This window comes from Tachyglossus aculeatus, chromosome 17 (assembly GCF_015852505.1).
Source record: "Tachyglossus aculeatus isolate mTacAcu1 chromosome 17, mTacAcu1.pri, whole genome shotgun sequence".
In the NCBI taxonomy this organism is placed as follows: Eukaryota; Metazoa; Chordata; class Mammalia; order Monotremata; family Tachyglossidae; genus Tachyglossus; species Tachyglossus aculeatus.
Window position 1 is genome coordinate 50,986,958 of NC_052082.1, and position 25,028 is coordinate 51,011,985.

A 25,028-nucleotide genomic window follows, 5' to 3' on the forward strand; every position below is an offset into this window, starting at 1 on the left:
AAGAAAGCTAGTATCCAACAGAATAAAAAGTGTGATGGAAATATGTAATGGTAACATTTCAACTAAAGGAGAATGAGGAGATTTAATACAAAACAACAGAAAGCACATTCAGTTGTCCTACTGCACAGTGGTTACTTTCTGGATGAACTCCACGTACAGGAAAGCTTGCATTACGGTAGGTATGCTGTGACCGATGCTGCTGAATGTGCACAACCATTTCTTCCATCACCGCACTGTGCTCACAATGTCAGCCAATTCATCAACGGTATTTATTGAGCACTTACTTTATGCAGAGCACTGGACTAAGTGCTTGGGAGAATACCATGCAAGAGAATTGGTAGACACAATCCTTGCCCACAAGGAGCTTACAGTGTACAAGGGGAGAGAGGCACTTTGTCAAAAGAATGTTCTCTAATTCCCTAACTTCATTTCATCCAAAATGCCAATCACGGAAGAATCATATACTCACATAATCTTCTAATGGACAGTAACAAGTCCATTAAATTAGAATAACCCCAGAGAAAGAAACACTAGTTAAAAAACTTCTCACCCATTAGAGAATACCACTTACCTTTGACAGCATCAATCTTACCCTGAACACTGATTTTCATATTAAATATCTTTTTAGGATTCCCCTCATCATCTGAACTTAATAATGCACTCCTAGAGGGGTAATCTTTCACTCTGTTCAACACCCACTGGTGGACCCACCATCATCCAGGAAATGGCTTTCATTTTTTTTCTTTACTTGCAGTGACCTCTGCCCACTTTTTCTTGCTCTCCCCATCCCCTGCTCTCTTAAATCTCCATTCTGGAGGCTTTCCCCCTCCTTCCCCTCATAATTTTTTTTTAAACTGTGTTCCACTGTGGTTGCCCCATCCCTTCCTACTAAAGTCCCTCGCAACCTGCTCCACTTGAGACCTCCAAAGTTGCAGGGAAGGTACTGATGCTCTCGCTCCCCTCAACCAACTCCTGGCCCTGGGAGTCTAAGGCAGTGGAGGCTCTAAAGGATCTGTGAGCGATAAAAAACAAACCCAGAGTAGGTTTAGGTTTACAGGGTGCAGGAATTAGGCTATCACTGGAAAACCCTAGAGAAGGGGCAAGAAGAGCAAGTCTAATAAAAGGGCTTCCTTTTATTTATTATTTATTAACATTCATATATTTATTTATATTTAATATAAATATTTATAAATATTTATTTATATTTATATATTTAATAATATTTATTAATAAAAGGGCTTCCTTTTGCTTTGGAGAAGCAGCGTGGCTCAGTGGAGAAGAGCACGGGCTTTGGAGTCAGAGGTCATGGGTTCAAACCCCGGCTCCGCCAATTGTCAGCTGTGTGACTTTGGGTAAGTCACTTAACTTCTCTGTGCCTCAGTTACCTCATCTGTAAAATGGGGATTGAAACTGTGAGCCCCACGTGGGATAACCTGATCACCTTGTAACATCCCCAGCGCTTAGAACAGTGCTTTGCACATAGTAAGCGCTTAATAAATGCCATCATTATTATTCCTAGGCACCAGGAGGGACTGCAATGTACAATCACATCCAGTGTACAATGACTGGCTGTTTTGGAACCCTTATAAAAAGGTTAGCTGCCAGCCTTATCAAATCACACATGGAGCCCTAATTAAACTATTGTTTTAAGGAAAAATCACCTAAAATTCATATTTTTCGGATTGCAGACCAGGGGAATAAGTTCATTGTTTGATTGCTCCTGACTGCACAAGGTACTTCAAAATTACGATTTGAAGGAATATTTAGGGTAAGAGTTTTAGGTCTTGGTTGAGCTTGAAGATCTAAAGTTTAGCACGCTACTGAGCTACTGAGGAGCTACTGAGAAGCAGCACGCTACTAGAGAAGCAGCATGGCTCAGTGGAAAGAGCCCGGGCTTTGGAGTCAGAGGTCATGGGTTCGAATCCCGGCTCCACCACGTCTGCTGTGTGACCTTGGGTGAGTCACTTAACTTCTCTGAGCCTCAGTTCCCTCATCTGTAAAATGGGGATTAAGACTGTGAGCCCCAAGTGGGACAACTTGATCACCTTGTATCCCCCCCAGCACTTAGAACAGTGCTCTGCACATTGTAAGCGCTTGACAAATGTCATCATTATTATTATTATTACTGATAAGCACAGTATAAATGGACATTACACAGCTAAATTGGGCTTGGCAGCACCTTGGCATTCAATTTCTTTTATCCCAAACTCTCCCAATATATTTTATGACCAACCTGTATCACAACTCTCATTTGAACACGTAGTAAGTGCATTATACGGACTCCTGAACAACTGTGTTAATTTATAGAAGAATGACAACCAAGGTGGGGGGAAGAGAAACCTGTATATATATATATATCTATATCTATATATCTATATATATATATATATGTTTACCTCCTCCAGGAGGCCTTCCCAGACTGAGCCCCTTCCTTCCTCTCCCCCTCGTCCCCCTCTCCATCCCCCCCATCTTACCTCCTTCCCTTCCCCACACTACCTGTATATATGTATATATGTTTGTACATATTTATTACTCTATTTATTTTATTTGCACATATCTATTACTATTTATTTTATTTTGTTATTATGTTTGGTTTTGTTCTCTGTCTCCCCCTTTTAGACTGTGAGCCCACTGTTGGGTAGGGACTGTCTCTATATGTTGCCAATTTGTACTTCCCAAGCGCTTAGCACAGTGCTCTGCACATAGTAAGCGCTCAATAAATACGATTGATGATGATTTAATACTAGCTGCCAGATTTAGGCATTTCCTTTTGTGATGTCTTTTGTCACTGGTAAAACAGCTCCCTCTCCTGGTCTGTGATGAAATGTTTCCTTCAGAATAACAGGTGGAAGACGGAAAAAAAAATACAATTCTTTGCTAGGAAGGCTTACCCACACTTCTTTTTATCTTTACCTCTAGATCAATGATCTCACTTCACTTCTAAAATTCAAACCCCCCAACAGTCACCAAAGCTACCGGTGAAAAACCAAGCAGACGTCTGAGTTTCCTCTCTACCTCCTAGCGGAGACAGGCAAGACTAGTGAATCAAATAATCTATTAAACCGTACTCCCTCAAGCGCTTAGTACAGAGTAAGTGCTCAATAATTTCAACTGATTGATTGATTCAGAGAGCACAACAGTGTCAGTAGGCAATTCGTACTCTCAAGGAGTTTACCCATGAAGTTATGTTTTACTGGTTCTTCTCCTCTATCCCCACTGGAGGCTCTTAAGTGGGGAGATGTGGACTGAATTTTTTTTTTTAGAAAAATGACCTAGGCAGCAGAGTGAAGAATGAACTGAATTGGGGAGAGACTACAAGGGTTTGTGGGCACCTCAATTCAGCTCTCAATTTAAAAGCTATTTCTCTAATCATTATCCAATCTCTTCACCTATCTTGCTTAGTGACGGCGTGTTACAACGAATACTGCTTCAGTACTGTGCTCCAGGACCTCATTTTCAGTGGTCCTAACTTGCCCTTTAATGTCAAATGAAATTTAAGACAATGTAGATGAAACTATTCAAGCTGAATATTAAGTTTGGAAATGACCAGTCTTGAAAATTTTCTATTGGGTCATTTATATATTGGTATCATGATGTCAGGCTCTAATAGTGCACTGACAGCAACCTGCTTCGGCAGCAAAATACTAAAAGACGTTCTTCAGCTCTATTGCTCATTAAAATATTTGTACACTGTGTTTCCTTTTGTGAAGAACAGAACTTAACTGTGATCTTCGTCAAGCTTATCATCAAATAAAACCATGCTAAATTTGGGAACTGGTTTCTAAAAATCTGCTTTTCTTACATTAGTGCTTCTAAACCTCTTCTAAGACCCAGTCAAGGGTGATCAGGTCAAACATGTACCCACAAATTCACCTTTAACCCTGAAATTAAACACCAAGAAACTATATTTCACATACTTTGTGACGTCTCCTTAAAAGCAGAACTTATCTCATTCAGAAGTTCCTCAGCAACAGCAGGCAGAGTAGCATCCATGTAGTCCTAGGATTATAAACAGTAGCAGTTAAGATATTACTCGTTTAAGTAATATTAAATATCTCATGACTTAAAACATTTGAGGGCACCGAAACCAAAGATGTTGCTTCAAATTATTTGGGACACCCAGGACTGGAGCAGATGTGATTAGTGGGGATGGGGGTAAACAGGCCCACTTATTGTCATGAGAAAAAGGCTGATGAGCCAGGAGCCCAAATTCTCTAACTTACCCAAGGGACCTTACCAACTCTATAATTATAATATTTATGGTACCAGTTAAGTGTTTACTGTGTGCGAAGCACTGTACTAGATATAAGCTAACTAGGTTGAACATGGCCCCTGTCTTATTCATTCAATCGTATTTATTAAGCGCTTACTGTGTGCAGAGCACTGTACTAAGCGCTTGGGAAGGACAAGTCAGCAACATAGAGAGACAATCCCTACCTAACAACGGGCTCACAGTCTAAAAGGGGGAGACAGACAACAAACCAAAACAGCTCACGCAGAGCTCACAGTGTAAGTAGGAAGGAATAGATTTAATCCCCATTTTACAGTTGAGGCAACTAAGGCATGGAGAAGTTAAATGACTTGCCAAATCCTATACGAGACAATCAATCAGTTGTATTTACTGAGAGCTTATCGTGTGCAGAGAGCACCTAGTACAGTGTCTGGCACATAGTAAGTGCTTAACAAATACCATTATTATTATTACCATTATTACCATTATTAGGGTAATAATAATTATGGTAATAATAAATAATAAATATGGTAATAATTATGGTAATAATAATAATCTCCCCCTCATCCCCCTCTCCATCCCCCCATCTTACCTCCTTCCCTTCCCCACAGCACTGGTATATATGTATATATGTTTGTACATATTTATTACTCTATTTATTTATTTATTTTACTTGTACATATCTATTCTATTTATTTCATTTTGTTAGTATGTTTGGTTTTGTTCTCTGTCTCCCCTTTTTAGACTGTGAGCCCACTGTTGGGTAGGGACTGTCTCTCTATGTTGCCAACTTGGACTTCCCAAGCACTTAGTACAGTGCTCTGCACACAGTAAGTGCTCAATAAATACGATTGATTGACTGATTGATTATTATTATATGCTTGGGAAAGTACAATGCAACAGAATTGCTAGACATGTTCCCTGCCCACAATGAGCTTACAGTCTACAGGGGGAGACCGACAATAATATAAATATTACAGATATGTACATAAGTGTTTGTGGGGCAGAGGGTAGGGTAAATAAAGGGTGGCAGAGTCAGGATTAGAATCCCAGGTCCTCCAACTCCCATGTCCATGCTCCTTCCACTAAGCCATGCTACTTCTCTAAATGTTAAAACTTGGAGTAATCTCCCCACACTCCAAAATGTTGCAGTGGAATCAAGAAAGGGGGCATTCCTTAGAATTAGCCCCATAAGACCAGTGGGAAGGAAAAACAAGACAGCAAAACAATATTTGGGTGTACAAACTGGGGGTCTTTTCAGTCTTTCATGCATCCTGAGATGAACTTTACCACCAATGGCATCTTTTTGGGGCACAAATGACAACTACATGTATACACAGATAGAAAAGCAGAAAAGCCTGTGTCGGCTGGGAAAGCTTTACTGCCATACTCCACCCAATCAAAGCCCAACTGGGCATCTTTTCCACAACACTATCTTTCGTTTCCACAAAATTCACTGCAGCACTAACGGTTTCAGACTCACTACTCACCATGACACCCAAGAATACCTGAAACACTCCTTTGCTCACCCTTCCTCCCTCTAATACCACACTTGCTAAACACAGGAGAGGGGTCAGCCTATTTAACCAAATTCCCTGTGGCTCTTGGCAGGCCTCAAGGGCTGATGGAAAAATGAGATTTAAATGCCACAGTTCATGGATTGTGGATTAGAGCGCAGGCCTGGAAGTCAGAAGGATCTAGGTTATTATTATTACTACTGTATTTATTAAGCATTTATTTCATGCCAGGCACTGTACTAACTGTTCTAAATGTTGTCTGTCTCCCCCTTCTACACTGTGAGCCGGTTGTTGGGCAGGGACTGTCTCCATCTTTTGCCGAATTGTACTTTCCAAGCATTTAGAACAGGGCTCTGCACACAGTAAGTGCTCAATAAATACGATTGAATTAATCTCCCCTCTGCCACTTGTCTGCTGTGTGACTTGGAGCAATTCACTTCACTCCCCTGTATTTCAGTTACCTCAGCTGTAAAGTGGGGATTGATCCTGTGAGCCCCACGTGGGACCTGGTCTGTGTGCAACTTTCATTCATTCAATCGTATTTATTGAGCTCTTACTGTGTGCAGAGCACCGTACTAAGCGCTTGGGAAGTACAAGTCGGCAACATATAGAGACGGTCCCTACCCAACAACAGGCTCACAGTCTAGAAGAGGGAGACAGACAAAACAAAACATGTACATAGGTGTCAAAATCGTCAGAACAAAACAACTTGATTATCTTGTATCTATTCCGGTGCTCAGTACATTGCCTGGTACATAGTAGGTGCTTAACAAATACCATCATTATTTATTACTATTAGATAGATACAAGTCCCTGTCCTACGTAGGGCTCATAGGCTCAATTCCCATTTTACAGATGAGGTAACTGACACAGAAGTGACTTAATAATAATAATGAGGGCAGTTATTAAGGGCTTACTATGTGCAAAGCACCATTCTAAGCGCTGGGGAGGTTACAAGGTGATCAGGTTGTCCCACGGGGGGCTCACAGCCTTAATCCCCATTTTACAGGTGAGGGAACTGAGGCACGGAGAAGTGACTTGCCCAAAGTCACCCAGCTGACAATTGGTGGCTCCGAGATTAGAACCCATGACCTCTGACTCCAAAATCCGTGCTCTTTCCACTGAACCACACTGCGTCTCCAAGCAGACAAGATTAGAACCCAATCATTCATTCGATCGTATTTATTGAGCGCTTACTGTGTGCAGAGCACTGTACTAAGCGCTTGGGAAGTACAAGTTGGCAACATGTAGAGACGGTCCCTACCCAACAATGGGCTCACAGTCTAGAAGGGGGAGACAGAAAACAAAACAAAACAAGTGGAGGGGTGTCAAGATGTCAGAACAAACAGAATTAAAGCTAAATGCACATCATTAACAAAATAAATAGAATAGTAAATATGTACAAATAAAATAAATAGAGTAATAAATCTGTAGAAACATATATACAGGTGCTGTGGGGAGGGGAAGGGTGGGGGGGATGGGGAGGAGGAGAGGAAAAAGGGGGCTCAGTCTGGGAAGGCCCCATTCATTCGTATTTATTGAGCTCTTACTGTGTGGAGCGCACTGTACTAAGCGCTTGGGAAGTACAAGTTGGCAACATATAGAGACGGTCCCTACCCAACAGCGGGCTCACAGTCTAGAAGGGGGAGCCCCATGACCCGTGGGGCTCACAGGCTCAATCCCCACTTTACAGCTGAGGTAACTGAGGTACAGGGAATCAATCAATCGTATTTATTGAGCGCTTACTGTGTGCAGAGCACTGGACTAAGCGCTTGGGAAGTACAAGTTGGCAACATATAGAGACAGTCCCTACCCAACAGTGGGCTCACAGTCTAAAAGGGGGAGACAGAGAACAAAACCAAACATACTAACAAAATAAAAAAAAAATAAAATAGATATGTACAAGTCAAATTAATAAATAGAGTAATAAATATGTACAAACATATATACATATATACAGGTGCTATAGGGAGTGAAGTGACTTGCTTAAAGTCACGCAGCTGACAAGTGGCAGAGGGGAGATTCATTCAGTCGTATTTATTGGGCGCTTACTGTGTGCAGAGCCCTGTATTAAACGCTTGGAAAGTACCGTGGCTCAATGGAAAAGAGCCCGGGCTTTGGAGTCAGAGGTCATGGGTTCAAATCCCGCCTCCGCCAATTGTCAGCTGCGTGACTCTGGGCAAGTCACTTCCCTTCTCTGTGCCTTAGTTCCCTCATCTGTAAAATGGGGATTAAGACTGTGAGCCCCCCGTGATGATGATGATGGTATTTATTAAGCGCTTACTATGTGCAAAGCACAGTTCTAAGCGCTGGGGAGGATACAAGGTGATCAGGTTGTCCCACGGGGGGCTCACAACCCCAATCCCCATTTTCCAGATGAGGTAACTGAGGCCCAGAGAAGTGAAGCAACTTGCTCAAAGTCACACAGCTGACAAGTGGCGGGGTCGGAATTTGAACCCACGACCTCCGACTCCAAAGGCCGGGTTCTTTCCACCGAGCCACGCTGCTTCAGTGGCTTGCCCAGAGTCACACAGCTGACTTTGCCGGCGGAGGCGGAATTTGTTTCTTTCCGTGGGACAGTCTCATCACCTTGCAACCTCCCCAGCGCTTAGAACGGTGCTTTGCACATATAGTAAGCGCTTAATAAATGCTATCGTTATTACTATTATTATTACCGGGGGGCCAAGCTGGGGCTGGGGAGCGTTTACCTTGAGGCCGGTCCTCAGCGGGGCTGGTCGGGCCGTTTAAGTGGCAGTTGCTGAGGAAGAGACATTCGGCTTCGTGGTGGGAGAGCGAGGCCTTGGCCACGACAGGGGTGGCCAGGCCGGGGGCTAGGACTAGCCCCTTTTGGCTACTTCAGGAGGCCCAGCCGCCACGCTCAACCCTCTGGGAGTTGTAGGCCGAACCCCCTTTCTCCTCACGTGGCTTTCCCCGACCAGCCATGGGAGCCCCCTCCCATTGACCTCGGAGGGAGGCGTGGCCGCCCTTTTCCCGGAATCCCTGTACACGGGATCCCTGTAAATACAGCCTACTAGGAAAAACATCAATTCCCATCCTCCCGGTTTCACGTGGTCCGCCGGTCCTTCCTTCCCCGGGGCAGGAGCGGGAGGATGATGGGGACCCTGAGGCGGGGGCTGGGCCTGTTGGTGGCCCGGCGACGACGATGGAGGAGCTGGTCGGGGCTACCACCGCCGGGCCCCGGGCCTGCCCCGCCGAGGCCCCGGGGCTACAGCCTACTGCCCCTGGCCGGTGAGTGCGAGGCGAGGCCGGGATAATAATAATAATAATAATAATGATGGCATTTATTAAGCGCTTACTATGTGCAAAGCACTGTTCTAAGCGTGGGGGAGGTTACAAGGTGATCAGGTTGCCCCACAGTCTTCATCCCCATTTTACAGATGAGGGAACTGAGGCCCAGTGAAGTGACTTGCCCAGAGTCACACAGCGGACAGTTGGCGGAGCCGGGATTTGAACCCATGACCTCCGACTCCACAGCCCGTGCTCTTAACACTGAGCCACGCTGCTTCTCATCGCCCCCCTGTGTCCTTTGGGAAGCCGGTTCCTTTGGGAAGCAGCGGGGCTCTGGTGGAAATAGTAATCATCACGGGCTTTGGAGTCAGAGGTCATAGGTTCACATCCCGGCTCCGCCAACTGTCAGCTGTGTGACTTTGGGCAAGTCACTTAACCTCTCTAAGCCTGTTACCTCATCTGTAAAATGGGGATTAAGACTGTGAGTCCCGCGTGGGACAACCTGATCAGCTTGTATCCCCCCACCCCCAGCGCTTAAAACAGTGCGGCTCAGCGGAATAGAACACGGGCTTTGGAATCAGAGGTCATAGGTTCACATCCCGGCTCCGCTAATTGTCAGCTGTGTGACTTTGGGCAAGTCACTTAATTTCTCTAAACCGCAGTTAACTCATCTGTAAAATGGGGATTAAGACTGTGAGTCCCGCGTGGGACAACCTGATCAGCTTGTATCCCCCCCCCCCCCCCCCAGCGCTTAAAACAGTGCGGCTCAGTGGAAAGAACACGGGCTTTGGAGTCAGAGGTCATAGGTTCCCATCCCGGCCCCGCCAATTGTCAGCTGTGTGACTTTGGGCAAGTCACTTAACCTCGCTAAGGCTCAGTTATCTCATCTGTGAAATGGGGATTTAGACTGTGAGTCCCACGTGGGACAACCTGATCAGCTTGTATCTTCCCCCCCCAGCGCTTAAAACAGTGCGGCTCAGCGGAAAGAACACCGGCTTTGGAGTCACAGGTCATAGGTTCACATCCCGGCCCTGCCAATTGTCAGCTGTGTGACTTTGGGCAAGTCACTTAACCTCGCTAAGGCTCAGTTATCTCATCTGTGAAATGGGGAATGGGGATTAAGACTGTAAGTCCCGCGTGGGACAACCTTATCAGCTTGTATCCCCCCCCAACGCTTAGAACAGTGCTTTGCATATAGTAAGCACTTAACAAATGCCATTATTATTAGAGAAGCAGCGTGGCTCAGTGGAAAGAACACGGGCTTTGGAGTCAGAGGTCATAGGTTCACATCCTGGCTCCGCTAATTGTAAACTGTGTGACTTTGGGCAAGTCACTTAACTTCTCTAAGCCTGTTACCTCATCTGTAAAATGGGGATTTAGACTGTGAGTCCCGCGTGGGACAACCTGATCAGCTTGTATTCCACCCCGCACCAGCGCTTAGAACAGTGCTTTGCATATAGTAAGCACTTAACAAATGCCATTGTTATTAGAGAAGCACAGTGGCCCAGTGGAAAGAGCACGGGCTTTGGAGTCAAAGGTCATAGGTTCACATCCGGTCTCCACTAATTGTCAGCTGTGTGACTTTGGGCAAGTCACTTAACTTCTCTAAGCCTGTTACCTTATCTGTAAAATGGGGATTAAGACTGAGTCCCACGTGGGACAACCTGATCAGCCTGTATCCCCCCCATCTTACCTCCTTCCCTTCCCCACAGCACCTGTATATATGTTTGTACATATTTCTCTATTTATTTATTTTGCTTGTACATATCTATTCTATTTTATTTTGTTAGGTTTGGTTTTGTTCTGTCTCCCCCTTTTAGACTGTGAGCCCACTGTTGGGTAAGGACTGTCTCTATATGTTGCCAACTTGGACTTCCCAAGCGCTTAGTACAGTGCTCTGCACACAGTAAGCTTTCAATAAATACGATTGATTGATTAGAACAGTGCTTTACATATAGTAAGCACTTAACAAATGCCATTATTATTAGAGAAGCAGCGTGGCTCAGTGGAAGGAACACGGGCTTTGGAGTCAGAGGTCAGAGGTTCACATCCCGGCTCCGCTAATTGTCAGCTGTGTGACTTTGGGCAAGTCACTTAACCTCTCTAAGCCTGTTACCTCATCTGTAAAATGGGGATTTAGACTGTAAATCCCGCGTGGGACAACCTGATCAGCTTGCATCCCCCCCACCCCAGCGCTTAGAACAGTGCTTTGCATATAGTAAGCACTTAACAAATGCCATTATTAGTAGAGAAGCAGCGTGGCTCAGTGGAAAGAACACAGGCTTTGGAGTCAGAGGTCATAGGTTCACATCCCGGCTCTGCTAATTGTCAGCTGTGTGACTTTGGGCAAGTCACTTAATTTCTCTAAGCCTGTTACCTCATCTGTAAAATGGGGATTAAGACTGTGAGTCCCACGTGGGACAACCTGATCAGCTTGTATCCCCCCGCCCCCTACTTCCAGCGCTTAAAACAGTGCTTTGCATATAGTAAGCACTTAACAAATGCCTTAGTATTAGAGAAGCACCATGGCTCAGTGGAAAGAGCACGGGCTTTGAAGTCAGAGGTCATAGGTCCACATCCTGGCCCTGCCAATTGTCAGCTGTGTGACTTTGGGCAAGTCACTTAACCTCTCTAAGCCTGTTACCTCATCTGTAAAATGGGGACTTAGACTGTGAGTCCCACATGGGACAACCTGATCAGCTTGTATCCCCCCCATCTTACCTCCTTCCCTTCCCCACAGCACCTGTATATATGTTTGTATATATTTCTCTATTTATTTATTTTACTTGTACATATCTATTCTATTTTATTTAGTATGTTTAGTTTTGTTCTCTGTCTCCCCCTTTTAGACTGTGAGCCCACTGTTGGGTAGGGACTGTTTCTATATGTTGCCAACTTGGACTTCCCAAGCGCTTAGTACAGTGCTCTGCACACAGTAAGCGCTCAATACGATTGATTGATTAGAACAGTGCTTTGCATACAATAAGCACTTAACAAATGCCATTATTATTAGAGAAGCAGCGTAGCTCAGTGGAAAGAGCACGGGCTTTGGAGTCAGAGGTCATAGGTTCACATCCCGGCTTTGCTAATGCTGTGTGACTTTGGGCAAGTCACTTAACTTCTCTAAGCCTGTTACCTCATCTGTAAAATGGGGATTAAGACTGTGAGCCCCACGTGGGACAACCTGATCAGCTTGTGTCTCCTCCAGTGGCTCAGTGGAAAGAGCACGGGCTTTGAAGTCAGAGGTCATAGGTTCACATTAGAACAGTGCTTTGCACATAGTAAGCACTTAACAAATACCATTATTATTATAGAAGCAGCGTGGCTCAGTGGAAGGAGCATGGGCTTTGGAGTCAGAGGTCATGGGTTCAAATGCCGGCTCCGCCAATTGTCAGCTGGGTGACTTTGGGCTCTGGGCCTCAGTGACCTCATCTGTAAAATGGGGATTAAGACTGTGAGCCCCCTGTGGGACAACCCGATCACCTTGTAACCTCCCCAGCGCTTAGAACAGTGCTTTGCACATAGCAAGCTCTTAATAAATGCCATCATCATCATCCTCTTCCCCCCGCTCTCAGCGTTCACGTGGTTCTCCAAACCTGCCACCCAAGAGAAGGAAGAAGAAGAGGAGAAGGAGGGGGCCGACGAAAAACCAAGCGAGCACTCGGACGCGGAGGCCAACATCATTTTGATGCTGAAACGGGCCAAGGTGAGACGACGGGCGCCGCAGGTCGGAGCTTCGGCCGCAGTTTCCCCTCCCACCCCCAGTCCTGCCGTTTGCAAGTCCTTCCCCCGTTTCAAACTCGTAAGACATGAGAAGCAGCCTGGCCCGGTGGCAAGGGCACGGGACTGGGGTTCTAATGTCAGCCCTGCCCCTTGTCTGCTGGGTGACCTTGGGCGAGTTACCTAACGTCTCTGTGCCTGTTACCTCATCTGTAAAATGGGCTGTAAAACCATGAACCCCATGTGAGTCATAGACTGTGTCCAACCTGATTTGCTTGTAATCACCCCAGTGCCTGGCACATATTACAGTACAGTGAGTCACTTAACTTCTCTGGGCTTCAGTTACCTCATCTGTGAAATGGGGATTAAAACTGTGAACTCCCTGTGAGACAACCTGAGCACCTTGTAACCTTTGCGCATTCAATCATTCATTCATTCAATCGTATTTATTGAGCACTTACTGTGTGCAGAGCACTGTATGTGCAGAGCACTGTACTAAGCGCTTGAAGTACAAGTTGGCAACACATAGAGACAGTCCCTACCCAACAGCGGGCTCACAGTCTAGAAGGGGGATACAGACCACAAAACAAAACATCTTAACAAAATAAAATAGAATAAATATGTACCGGTTAGAGTAATAAATATGTACAAACATATATATATATATATATATATATATATATATATATATATATATATATATATATATATATATATACAGGTGCTGTGGGGAGGGGAAGGAGGTAAGGCAGGGGGATGGGGAGGGGAGAGGGGTAGAGGAAGGAGAGCGCTCAGTCTGGGAGTAAGTGCTTAACAAATACCATCGTTATTATTATATTAAGCACATAAATGCCTTAAAAAACACTGAGAGTTGGTGCAGAGGGTTGGAAAGTTTTGGCAGATACAACCTCCAGGTTTTTATCTCCGTGACCTCTCGATATCGAATTCTTATTTCTGACCTCCGGGGTGTAAGTTATGCACAGATTTTTTTCTACATCAATTATTTTGTACCCTATATCTTTATTAGATTGAAAGATTCTCAAGATTAGGTACCTTGTCTTGTTTAGCCTCTTGTAAATCCCCTTAGCAAGTACTTGAGTGTTTGGCACACAGTGAGAGTTTAGTAACTGTAGGTAGTTGACTGAAAACCTTTCCCTTATCTGCCCCCTATCAAATGGCATGGTACAAAAATAGCGCATGTCACTCCAGAAAGGAATGACTCTGAGACAAGGAGGCAAAAGAGAAAACAGCACAGGGTGCTGAAAACATTAAGTACAGTAACACAAGGGACAGCCTTTTCAGTCACACTTGTACTTCCAGGTGAAGTCATCATCTGAGAAGGGGAATACAAAAGACAACTATACTTATTATATTTATTACTCTATTTATTTTACTTGTACATATTTACTATTCTATTTAATTTTGTTAATATGTTTTGTTTTCTTTTGTTGTCTGTCTCCCCCTTCTAGACTGTGAGCCCGCTGTTGGGTAGGGACTGTCTCTGTATGTTGCCAACTTGTACTTCCCAAGTGCTTAGTACAGTGCTCCGCACACAGTAAGCGCTCAATAAATGATTGAATGAATGAATGAACTATACTGGACCTGTTAGTCAGGGCCTGGCTTTTAATCCCAGCTCCACCACGTACCTGCTGTGTGCTACTGAGTAATTCACTTAACTTGTCTGTGCCTCAGTTCCCTCATCTGCAGAATGGAGATTCTATACCTGATCTCCCTCCTACGTAGACTGTGAGCGCCATGTGGGACCTATCTTGTAATAATAATAGCATTTATTAAGTGCTTACTATGTGCAAAGCACTGTTCTAAGTGCTGGGGAGGTTACAAGGTGATCAGGTTGTCCCACGTAAAGCTCACAGTCTTAATCCCCATTTTACAGATGAGCCAACTGAGGCACGGAGAAGTGAAGTGACTTGCCCAAAGTCACACAGCTGACAGTTGGCGGAGCCGGGATTTGAACCCATGACCTCTGACTCCAAAGCCTGGGCTCTTGACGCTGAGCCACGCTGCTTCTAGTGCTTAGAGAAGCAGCGTGGCTCAGTGGAAAGAGCCCAGGCTTGGGAGCCAGAGGTTCTAATCCCGGCTCTGCCACTTGTCAGCTGGGTGACTTTGGGCAAGTCACTCAACTTCTCTGGGCCTCAGTTACCTCATCTGTAAACTGGGGATTAAGCCCGTGAGCTTTACGTGGGACAACCTGATCACCTTGTATCCCCCACCTCCAGCGTTTAGAACAGTGCTTCGCACATAGTGTTTAACAAATGCCATCATTATTATTAGTAGTAGTGGTAGAGTGCTTAGCACATAGTAAGTGCTTAACAGTTAACCACAATTATCATCATCTGTAGGGGTCTGTCCCATTCCTTCATCTGCTACTTCCTCTTGTTCTCTCCTTAGTTGTACATCATGAAAGAGGAGCCAGAAGAGGCTGAGCGGATTTTGCATGAGGCCCTTCGTCTTGCTCACCAGTCGGGTAACACGCAGGCCATCATCTACACCTATGACTTGGTAACCTTCCCAATCAATCAATCAATCATATTTATTGAGCGCTTACTGTGTGCAGAGGACTGTACTAAGCGCTTGGGAAGTACAAGTTGGCAACATATAGAGACAGTCCCTACCCAACAGCAGGCTCAGTCTAAAAGGGGGAGACAGAGAACAAAATCAAACATACTAACAAAATAAATAGAATAGATATGTACAAGTAAAATAAATGGAGTAATAAGTATGTACAAACATATATACACATATACAGGTGCTGTGGGGAAGGGAAGGAGGTAGGATGGGGGGATGGAGACAGCTGTGTGTAAGGCCAGAGTGTTCAGAAGCCCAGCCATCAAGGGGGGCTGGAGGCTGAAGCCAGAGCTGACTCCTGAGCAGTTAACCGAGCAGTTAACTTGGCTTTCTTGTACCGTGCCTCAGCTCCTCTCTTAGCAAAATGGACTTAATCTTTAATCTTAAAAATACCTTATGATGGTGTACTAGTTAATTCTTGAAAATTGGCTCGCTTTTTGGGCAAGGAGGAAGCAATAGATTATCCTCAAACTTTGCTTCTCGTTTGCCCAGAACCCTTAGCAATTAACTATGCCAATATTTGCATTTAGAATCATCACTAAATAGTATATATCCTATTCCTATACTCTAACTTGCCTGTATTGTAATAAGTTAACAGCACCCTTCATAGCCATTCTTGGTTTTTACAAGATGCAAGTTCTTCTGAATTTCAGAGTATAAAGATTATACTGACTGTATAGTAATTCACAGGTTCTCTTCTCTTCCCCTGTAGATGGCTAACTTAGCATTCCTGAGGGGTCAGCTTGGCAATGTAAGTATCTATATAAATGGGTAAAATACATTCCTACAATCTACAAACTTGAGTAGTAACCTGTGCTCAGTTTCAGTAAACACATCAGGGTCACCAAGACTGAACTGCACAGGAAAACACTAGTAAGGCCTACTGCATTGTTCTGATGCTAAAGCAGTAGTTGCACAGACCTGAGATGTGCTCATTCTTTTCCTTTTTAGCTTAAAGATGGTAAACTGCAAGTCTCCTGGGCTTTCTGTTGTTAATCTTCACTTTATTCTGACTCCTGTAAAGCATTCTGTGGAATCATTGGGCTCAAGTAAAATTATATTATTTCTGTTTAAGGCCGAAAAGCTTTTCAAAGCAGCAATGAGTTATCTGCTGGCTGGAGGCATGAAGCAGGTAAGAGTAGCAGCAGCAGCAGCAGGTACTTTGGCTACTAACAAATTATTCCTTAATTCAGAAAAAGAGACTCTTCCTTCTCAGTTACCCATCACTTCTAGTACGAGCTTGGCTAAACTCGGGAGGTATGTGGGTAATAATCAGTGGGAAATGAGGCCTCACAGCGGCAAAGCCACAAGGCACATTTGGGTGCACAGCCGAGCTAAGGGGACCCCCTCTGTGACAGTTGTGATCTAAATTTCCTAGGAGGGCATTTGCTGATAGGTAGACACTGCATCACTTAAATGTTTCTTTTTCTCAAACAGGAGGACAATGCAATCATTGAAATATCTCTTAAGTTGGCCAGCATCTATGCTGCTCAGAACCAGTAAGTTGTAACTGGCAATCAGATCCACTAATAGCTTCCAGGAAGAGAATTCAGAATCTTATTTTAGGGGAAAATGCCAACTTTTCATTTTGAGCCCCCCAGCATGAATTTGGGGCCCAAACATTGAGGGAGTAGAGCAGTGGAAATCAGTGGTATTTATTACGCACTTACTGTTCGCCAAGCATTGTACTAAATGCTTGGGAGAGTTCATTGCAGTGGAGTTGGTAGACTTGTTCCCTGCCACATGGGGCTTACAGTCTAGGGAAATCAAGGAATAAAAGGGAGAAAAGCAGAGGAGGAAGACTGATTGGGAGGGAGGTAAGAAAGAGAAGATGACTGCAAGTGAAGATAAACTTCCTCTTCATCTTCTTACTTTTTCTCCTTAATGTCTTAGCTTCATAGGCAGCACAAAGGGGACATACCCTAAATTTGCCCCAAATGCCCCAGGCAGCAGAAATACTACCCTAACATCATCTGTAAATGAAATGTCAAATACTTATCACTTCTCACCATATTTAAAGGTCATCTAGAATAAGGTAGTTAAAGCTAGGTTGTTGTTTCAATAGAAGCCCACCTTCTGGGGTTCTTTGTGTCTTTGCTAGGGATTTGTAAGGATGCAACTTGGGTAACCTGCCCAGTTAAATCGCTGTAGCACCTCATCTAGGAACTAGAAAAGGCCTGCCCACCATTCCTTAAAGTTTATGGAGCAACTAAGTATGCGGTTTTATCTCCTCTAAGGGGACAAATTCTCTTACCTTTATGGTGATCATTCAATTGCTGTTGTATGTCAAAGAAGCAGATAACCTCTTTTAATAAAGTTTTAAACAGCTGTGCAGCAGTCCTCTTATCAAATTTGTAATTATCAAATTGTTGGTGCTCAATCATTATGAGATTCTTAAGGAAGTCCTGTGAAGTCTTCATCTGTGGCTCATTTTTTTTTAAAGACCTGAAAATTTTTCACAGATGTCCTTTAGCTTCACAACAGACCTATCTTACCTGTCTTAGTTACATAAACTGAAGCATCAAAACACTGTGTCTTCTGCAAGATATGACATGGTTACCAATGGCAAAGCAAGATTGCTAGTCATTTCATTGCTGGAAATTAACATATCCCCAAATCCTTCTTAACTCTCTCCTTCCTACTTTATCCACTTTTGTTCTCCTGCTACCCTGAAAGAATTTTTTGAGCACCAGTTGTGCAGAGTGACACATTACAAACTTGGGAGAATACAATAAAATCCAGGTGCATGATCCCTGCCCTTGAATTTACAATCTAACGGGGAGGCTTACACCAAAATAAATTACAGATAGGGAGATCAGGGTATATGAGATACATATTTAAGTGCTACAACGGTTGTGAGTGCTGAGGGGGCACTTGCAGAACGAAAAGTTACACATACCATTCCTCTCGAGCTAACTTACTGTGCTGTGTTCACTGTGCTATGTTTAGACTGTGAGCCCACTGTTGGGTAGGGACTGTATATGTTGCCAACTTGTACTTCCCAAGTGCTTAGTACAGTGCTCTGCACACAGTAAGTGCTCAATAAATACGATTGATGATGATGATGATGACGTTCACATCTTTCCTGCTGCTGACCCACTTCCTGCTCCCCTATGACTCCTGCAGTCCACGGTTCTCCCTATCTAAAAAGGATGCCCAAAATTCCCTTCTCTAAGAAAATTTCCTTAATTAATTTCTAGTCTTCCCAAGTGATGATATCCCTATTAACTGCCACCTCAGCACTACTGCAACAACTAAGCACTAGGGCCCTCCCAACCTCCTGAAGACTTTTGTACATCTCTTATGCAGCCTTAAGCACTAACTCACCTCCCTTGCCTTCTTTCCTCCTGTAAGAGACTTCAGTGTCCACCTCCCCTGCTAGACTGCAGACTCCTTGAGGTCAGAATCCACGTCAAATTCAGAGAAGCAGCGTGGCTTAGTGGAAAGAGCCCAGGCTTGGGAGTCAGAGGTCTTGGGTTCTAATCCCAGCTCCGCCACTGATCAGCTATGTGACTTTGGACAAGTCACTTGACTTCTCTGTGCCTCAGTTACCTCATCTGTAAAATGGGGATGAAGATTGTGAGCCCCACATGGGACAACCTAATTACCTTATGTCGACCCCAGCACTTAGAACAGTGCTTGGCACATAGCGCTTATCAAATGCCATTATTATTATTATTAAATTCAATGAAGCTCTCTCAAGGGCTTTGTATAGTGCTAGTACACAGTAGGTGCTCAGTAAATTCTACTACTGACTGATCTCCCTTAGAGATAATGCAAATACATTGGAGGGCCTTATAGGCTTTATTACCCTCTTCCTCCTTCATCTAATCCTTTTTATGAGTAACTGAGCTAGAAAGATAGAGTTCCAAGGCAGTTTCCTGAAACCTACATTTTCCTTTATAGACATGAATTTGCTCTCCCTGGATACGAGTTCTGCATTTCAACTCTAGAGAAAAAAATTGAGAGAGAGAGGGAATTAACAGAAGACGACATACCAGGTAGGAAAACATTCTCCAGTTATGCTTTTACAAGGGCTTATGTAGAGTTGTCTTTTTTAGTTGAAGACACTGCCTCTGGTGTTGAAATTCACCTGTGTATGCATGTGTGGCTGAAAGAACCAATGTGGGCCCCACAGTCCTGATCAATCTGAAGGGATAGTATAATCTAGAAAAATAAGGCATAAAGATATTTTGAAGACTTTTTAAACTTAAACCTTTAAGTGCTGCATAACACTGTTTCTGCATACTGCCATGTTTTGTTTGCTGCCTAAAACTCATCCCTAAAACTCATCTTTTAGACTGTGAGCCACTGTTGGGTAGGGACTGTGTCTCTATATGCTGCCAACTTGTACTTCCCAAGCGCTTAGTACAGTGCTCTGCGCTCAAATACGATTGGTGATGATCCCATTCTCTGGAATTCAGCATTCCATTGGAGAAGCAGCGTGGCTCAGTGGAAAGAGCACGGGCTTTGGAGTCAGAGGTCATGGGTTCAAATCCCGGCTCCGCCACATGTCTGCTCTGTGACCTTAGGCAAGTCACTTAACTTCTCTAAGCCTCAGTTACCTCATCTGTAAAATGGGGATTCAGACTGTGAGCCCCATGTGGGACAACCTGATCACCTTGTATCCCCCCCAACGCTTAGAACAGTACTTTGCACATAGTGCTTAATAAATGCCCTCATTATTATTATTATTATCTTTATGCCCTTAAGTAGTTGACCAGGATTGTTAATCAATCAATCAATCGTATTTATTGAGTGCTTACTATGTGCAGAGCACTGTACTAAGCGCTTGGGAAGTACAAATTGGCATCACATAGAGACAGTCCCTACCCAACAGTGGGCTCACAGTCTAAAAGGGGGAGACAGAGAACAGAACCAAACATACCAACAAAATAAAATAAGTAGGATAGAAATGTACAAGCAAAATAAATAAATAAATAAATAAATAGAGTAATAAATATGTACAACCATATATACATATATACAGGTGCTGTGGGGAAGGGAAGGAGGTAAGACGGGGGGATGGAGAGGGGGACGAGGGGGAGAGGAAAGAAGGGGCTCAGTCTGGGAAGGCCTCCTGGAGGAGGTGAGCTCTCAGCAGGGCCTTGAAGGGAGGAAGAGAGCTAGCTTGGCGGATGGGCAGAGGGAGGGCATTCCAGGCCCGGGGGATGACGTGGGCCGGGGGTCGATGGCGGGACAGGCGAGAGCGAGGTACAGTGAGGAGATTAGTGGTGGAGGAGTGGAGGGTGCGGGCTGGGCAGTAGAAGGAGAGAAGGGAGTTAACTCTTTTCCCTACAGGTAACAAATTAACTTTTATAGGCTGATCCAGAGAACTTGGTTCTTTCTGAAGCACTATTCATTACAGTTGTTGTACAAAAATAGAAGTGACCATTGGAAAAGTTCAGAGATAAAAGCAGGCAGTTTACTGAAGAAGAGCTATCCATTCATTGCTGTTACATTCAATTGTGTATGCAGTATACCAATATTATTCTTTTTTGGCTTTTAGCAGAAGAGAAAGCCAATACCCACCTCTTGCTGGGCATGTGCTTAGACTCCTATGCTCGCTACCTCCTCACCCGCAAGCAGCTGCCCCTGGCCCAAAAGATGTATGAAAAAGCTCTGCAGATTTCCAGGGATGTACAGGGAGAAAGGCATCCACAGGTGAGCAAAATCATCTGCTGTCACCAAGGCCCTCAGCTAGACTGGACATCCCTCCAAAAGAAAAAGCCTCTTACTCTTACGTTTCCTTTAATTCAGACGGTAGTGCTGATGAACGACCTGGCAACTACCCTTGATGCACAGGGCCATTATGATGATGCATATAATTATGTGAAGAGGGCCTCTGATCTGGCGAAGCAGACAGAGCACCCGGAGATGCACATGGTGCTCAGTAACCTGGCTGGAATCCTGATGCATAAAGGTAACAATGTAAATTACATTTGCAGAGATAGGATTAATGAATAATGTGGAGGTGGCGGGGCAAAAGGATGAGTGTAGCTGTCAAACTCAGTGGACTAATGAGCACCCAAGGATTTTGGATGAGTTTAGCCTGGTGGCTTACTGATGAGACTGAAGAAGAGATAGAGCATACTGGGTTGGCAGTACTTATATGAGTTGTTCCTAGGCTGCTGTCACAACAGACTGAGACACTAGTTGAGGGGAGTCAGTAAAAACAAATGTGTATCAGGTCGATTTAAAGTTATTTCAAGTTCAATTTTTAAAAAAATCACAGGTTGCAGCAAGTGTTGATAGTTTCAGGTTTTTCGGCCCTTCAGATTGATGGGAAAACATTATCACTGAAGTGTGGATTTGGGGGGGTTTAACCCGATTTTATCCTGATTCTTTATTCAGTAAACTCGAGATGAAGCCCCACAAAAACTGAAAATGTATATGTCCGCTCTCTTCCTACTTCTTCAGAGACTGAACAAATAATATTCCCTCCAGAAAATCAGAAAACCCAGAAGACAAGGGAGAGAGAAAACTGCTAGGTTCAGAGACTCCTGTCTTTCCCTGTCTAAGGTTCCTATCTCTGATAAAGACCCATAAATCCAAGGTGCCAATGGCCACTACCATCAACATCTCCCTCATTATTCCCACCCTGGTAAGCGGCATTCATGCTACTCACTTTCTTGGCTTCCACTGCAGGGATCCCCAGGATTTGGAAACTACTTTTTTTAAAAAGCTAGGATAAAACACAATTAACTTTCCTTAAAATCTAATAAGAATTTTTCCAGGGAAGAACCACACACATCAAAATAATCTCCAAATTATGGTTTGCTTTAACCCCACCTCCCCACAGATTCCGTACCATAAAACTATTATTAAAAGTTTAAGCTTAGATTAGAAAGCCAGTCAACTCTGACATCTCCATCACTATGTTTTTCTCTCTTTTGGGGAATCATAGAGAAATTTGCACAAGCAAAACGTACCTACCAGGAAGCCCTGAAACAAGCAGAGCTGAAAGGAGATCTGACTTCTATCCAGCACATCAAAGAGGAGCTAGCTGAACTCTCCAGAAGGAGTAAAGGCTCCTGACTCCTAATTTCATCAAGGGTAGGTCGTCCTAGGGAATAAGAACAACAACTTCTATTGCTAGAGAGGAAGTGGAAGTGACAGAAATGACAAAAGTCACTCCACCCAACATGGGAACGAAATAAGCCATTTTGGTTCTTTAGACATAATGCTGAAACCTTTCCATTTTCTTTTCCTTATTTTTACTAATGCTCAAATGCACTTCCCCTTTTCCCCCCCTCTCCAATTTTTTGGGCAAAAGTCCCTGAAGGTAACCTCTTGTAGGTGTTGGGTGCTAAAGCATATTTCCCCTATGAAACAAGTGCAACCTAAAGGAGAAATAAGAACCAAATATTATATTACAAGATTTACAAAATAAGCCTCCTTCCAAAGGCTTACCTGTTGTGAGAAGCCTCTGACAATTGACCTCAAAGTGCTAACTGGCTTTTCAGTTCTAGAGTGTAGAAGGGTTTCTAGCATTTGGGAAGTGAACATCTGAGCCCATCACATAGATACTGTCAAACCTTTTAGTATGCTTATTTTTTAATTTTCAAAAGTTTAAGAAATGCATCTGTTCCAGATAATATCAATTCCCTGTCTCCTTTCTTTAAACTAGGTCCCTGCCTACTTTTCCTACTGAAATGGTATAGAAAGGCCAATTTGATCCAGCAAATTTGTGCTTTCATAACCTACCTTAGAGAAATTGAGCTGAATTCTGCCTCTTGTCGAAGGAACTGGTAAATATTTACTTAATCCATACGACTACCTCTTCCTCTCACACCAAATGCTAATCTCTTTAGTTGTATTTTGATTCATTTTCAAACAGAGCACTGCATGGACCAGAGAAATGGTGAAATGTGGCCCCACAAATTTATCAGGTGCTACAGCCATGCATGTGCAGATACCCGGTGGGTTAATGGGAATTTCTACCCCAGCACCCCAAACAATCATCTGTAGCACCACTCCAATGACTGTGGACTTGGTTCTTTCAGTCCAGAAGTAAGGGGTCAATATGTGTATAATTCAAACCCCATATGATTCAGCTCAAGAGTCACCGGCTGAGCTCTGTCCATTTAGGGCTCTGATTGTTGGCGCTCCAGCAGAAAACACTGACCTCAGGGTTTAGAAAAAGTATGTGTGTATATGTGAGTTAGGAGTCTCAAAGACGACCCTCCTGTTGAAGGATCCTAGAGGCTGAAATCAAACAGTAGGAAATTTCACCATCACTGGGATTTAATTTACTGCTATTGTAATAAATAAGTTGATTACTGGCTATATATAAACTAAAGTAAGGTTTGGATTTAATTTGTTGAGGTGGTATGGCTGGCAGGTGGATGTTAAACTTTATTTGTCTCTGAAGTGCTGTAATATTGTGGCAATTACCGAATTGTAGTATATAGTCTCCATGCAGCAATCTAGTCATGTGAATATAACTTGTATAGACAAAACTGTATTGGTTAAAAAAATAAATCTGGTAAATGTGAGCTTCGGATGGTTTCTCTGCTGACAACAGCCACTTTCAAAAGGGGTGATACAGTGCCAAATCTACTTTATTTGAAACTAAAAATGGATGCTGAAACAGCTGCCTTCTCAGCACAAAGTTACCTTTGTATTAAAAGCACATTCCTAATTAGGGCACACAATTTTTCCCAACACCTATAAAATTCTGTGCAGGCTTGCAAATAGCCACTTGCTGAGAGCAAATAATTGTTTAGCCTAAAAGAAGAATAAACTATGCTGTCACTTATTTTTACTACTATGCATGTGAAACTGCCTGTGGGAGATCTGGCTCAGGAAAAAAAATTGTGGATTGGTAAAGTTTTGAACTTAAGCCAAATGATTTTATTATAAATAATAAATGGGACTATGCAGCAAAAAGGGATGTATTCAGTTTTGGGAGCCGGGGGGAGTCAAAACTTTTTTAAAGTGACAAAGGCCGATTTCTCTAAGGACCACTAATCCACGAAGAAATCCAGAATGGCATGTTAAGTGTTTTACAGTGTATGGTGATTTCTGGGGGCTGAAGTGAGAATGAACATTCAATGGATTAAAATATTTCCTGAAATAGTTTTTAGGAGAAATAACTGTCCAACAATCTCCTTTAAAAGAGGAGGATGTTATAGAAATGCTAGATTTTTTTGGTTAATATAATATGGCCCTTTCGGGCAGTCTGGCTAAATTGCTAGCAATGGATTCTCTTGAACCAATCAGAACAAGCATGGAAAAGTTATGTTTTTTTCCTCCCCCCCACCCCCCCCAACCCTTAAACCCTAACAGCTGCTTACTAAAGAATATACTCAATTCTGCCAAATGCATGTTTTCGATATGTGCTTTGGCTAAAATGCTTTAAGGGAATGTTCCTGCAACAGTGCACGCTTGTTTGGGTTAAGTGTGCTGTGTTATTAAAGAAACTATAGATGTGCTTGCGTGCAGCATTGGAATGGATGACTACTACAGTGCAAGTTTTCCTTAACCCAAAATTCCTCAAGAATGCAGCCATCCCACTTTGAGAGAGTTGGGTGTACGTGGGTAGATTAAATCACCCTGTGCGTTGAGAAGGAAAACTCTATCCTTCACAATACTCCCCATACTGATAGATTCTTTTAAGGGCTGCTATAAACTCAACACCAAAGCTTTCCTTAATTAAAGGGTTCCTTCCCCACCTCCCCACTCCCTTTTTTGATCCAGAGATGCTAGAGAGTTCAGATGGG

The 25,028-nt window shown here is 43.6% G+C and overlaps 2 protein-coding genes across 6 annotated transcripts in view; one reads left to right on the top strand and one right to left on the bottom strand.

The window, feature by feature from the left end:
• Positions 1–8,670, bottom strand: part of ZSWIM7 (zinc finger SWIM-type containing 7) — a 32,263-nt gene extending 23,593 nt beyond the window's left edge. For all 3 annotated transcript variants that reach the window (XR_005454697.1, XR_005454698.1, XM_038759905.1), the window contains exons 1-2: positions 8,457–8,670; positions 3,918–3,999 (exon numbers count right to left, since the gene is read on the bottom strand). Coding sequence is in view for 1 of the 3 variants with exons in the window: in XM_038759905.1 (XP_038615833.1) it covers positions 3,918–3,993 (76 nt within the window). In the remaining 2 variants the exon portion in view is untranslated. The remainder of the gene's footprint in view (positions 1–3,917; positions 4,000–8,456) is intronic.
• Positions 8,662–23,801, top strand: TTC19 (tetratricopeptide repeat domain 19). Of its 3 annotated transcripts, XM_038759902.1 has the most exons (11): positions 8,662–8,997; positions 12,573–12,703; positions 15,127–15,237; positions 16,016–16,054; positions 16,379–16,435; positions 16,741–16,802; positions 19,210–19,304; positions 20,813–20,967; positions 21,064–21,226; positions 22,211–22,359; positions 22,934–23,801. In XM_038759902.1, the coding sequence occupies exons 1-10, from the start codon at positions 8,859–8,861 to the stop codon at positions 22,339–22,341; spliced, it is 1,083 nt and encodes a 360-aa protein (XP_038615830.1). In that variant the 5' UTR covers positions 8,662–8,858; the 3' UTR covers positions 22,342–22,359; positions 22,934–23,801. The 3 variants fall into 3 exon arrangements, with proteins under 3 accessions (XP_038615830.1, XP_038615829.1, XP_038615831.1); XM_038759901.1 differs by having other exon boundaries at positions 8,664–8,997; positions 22,211–23,801; XM_038759903.1 differs by having other exon boundaries at positions 8,665–8,997; positions 20,816–20,967; positions 22,211–23,801.
• The last annotated feature ends 1,227 nt before the right edge of the window (positions 23,802–25,028 follow it).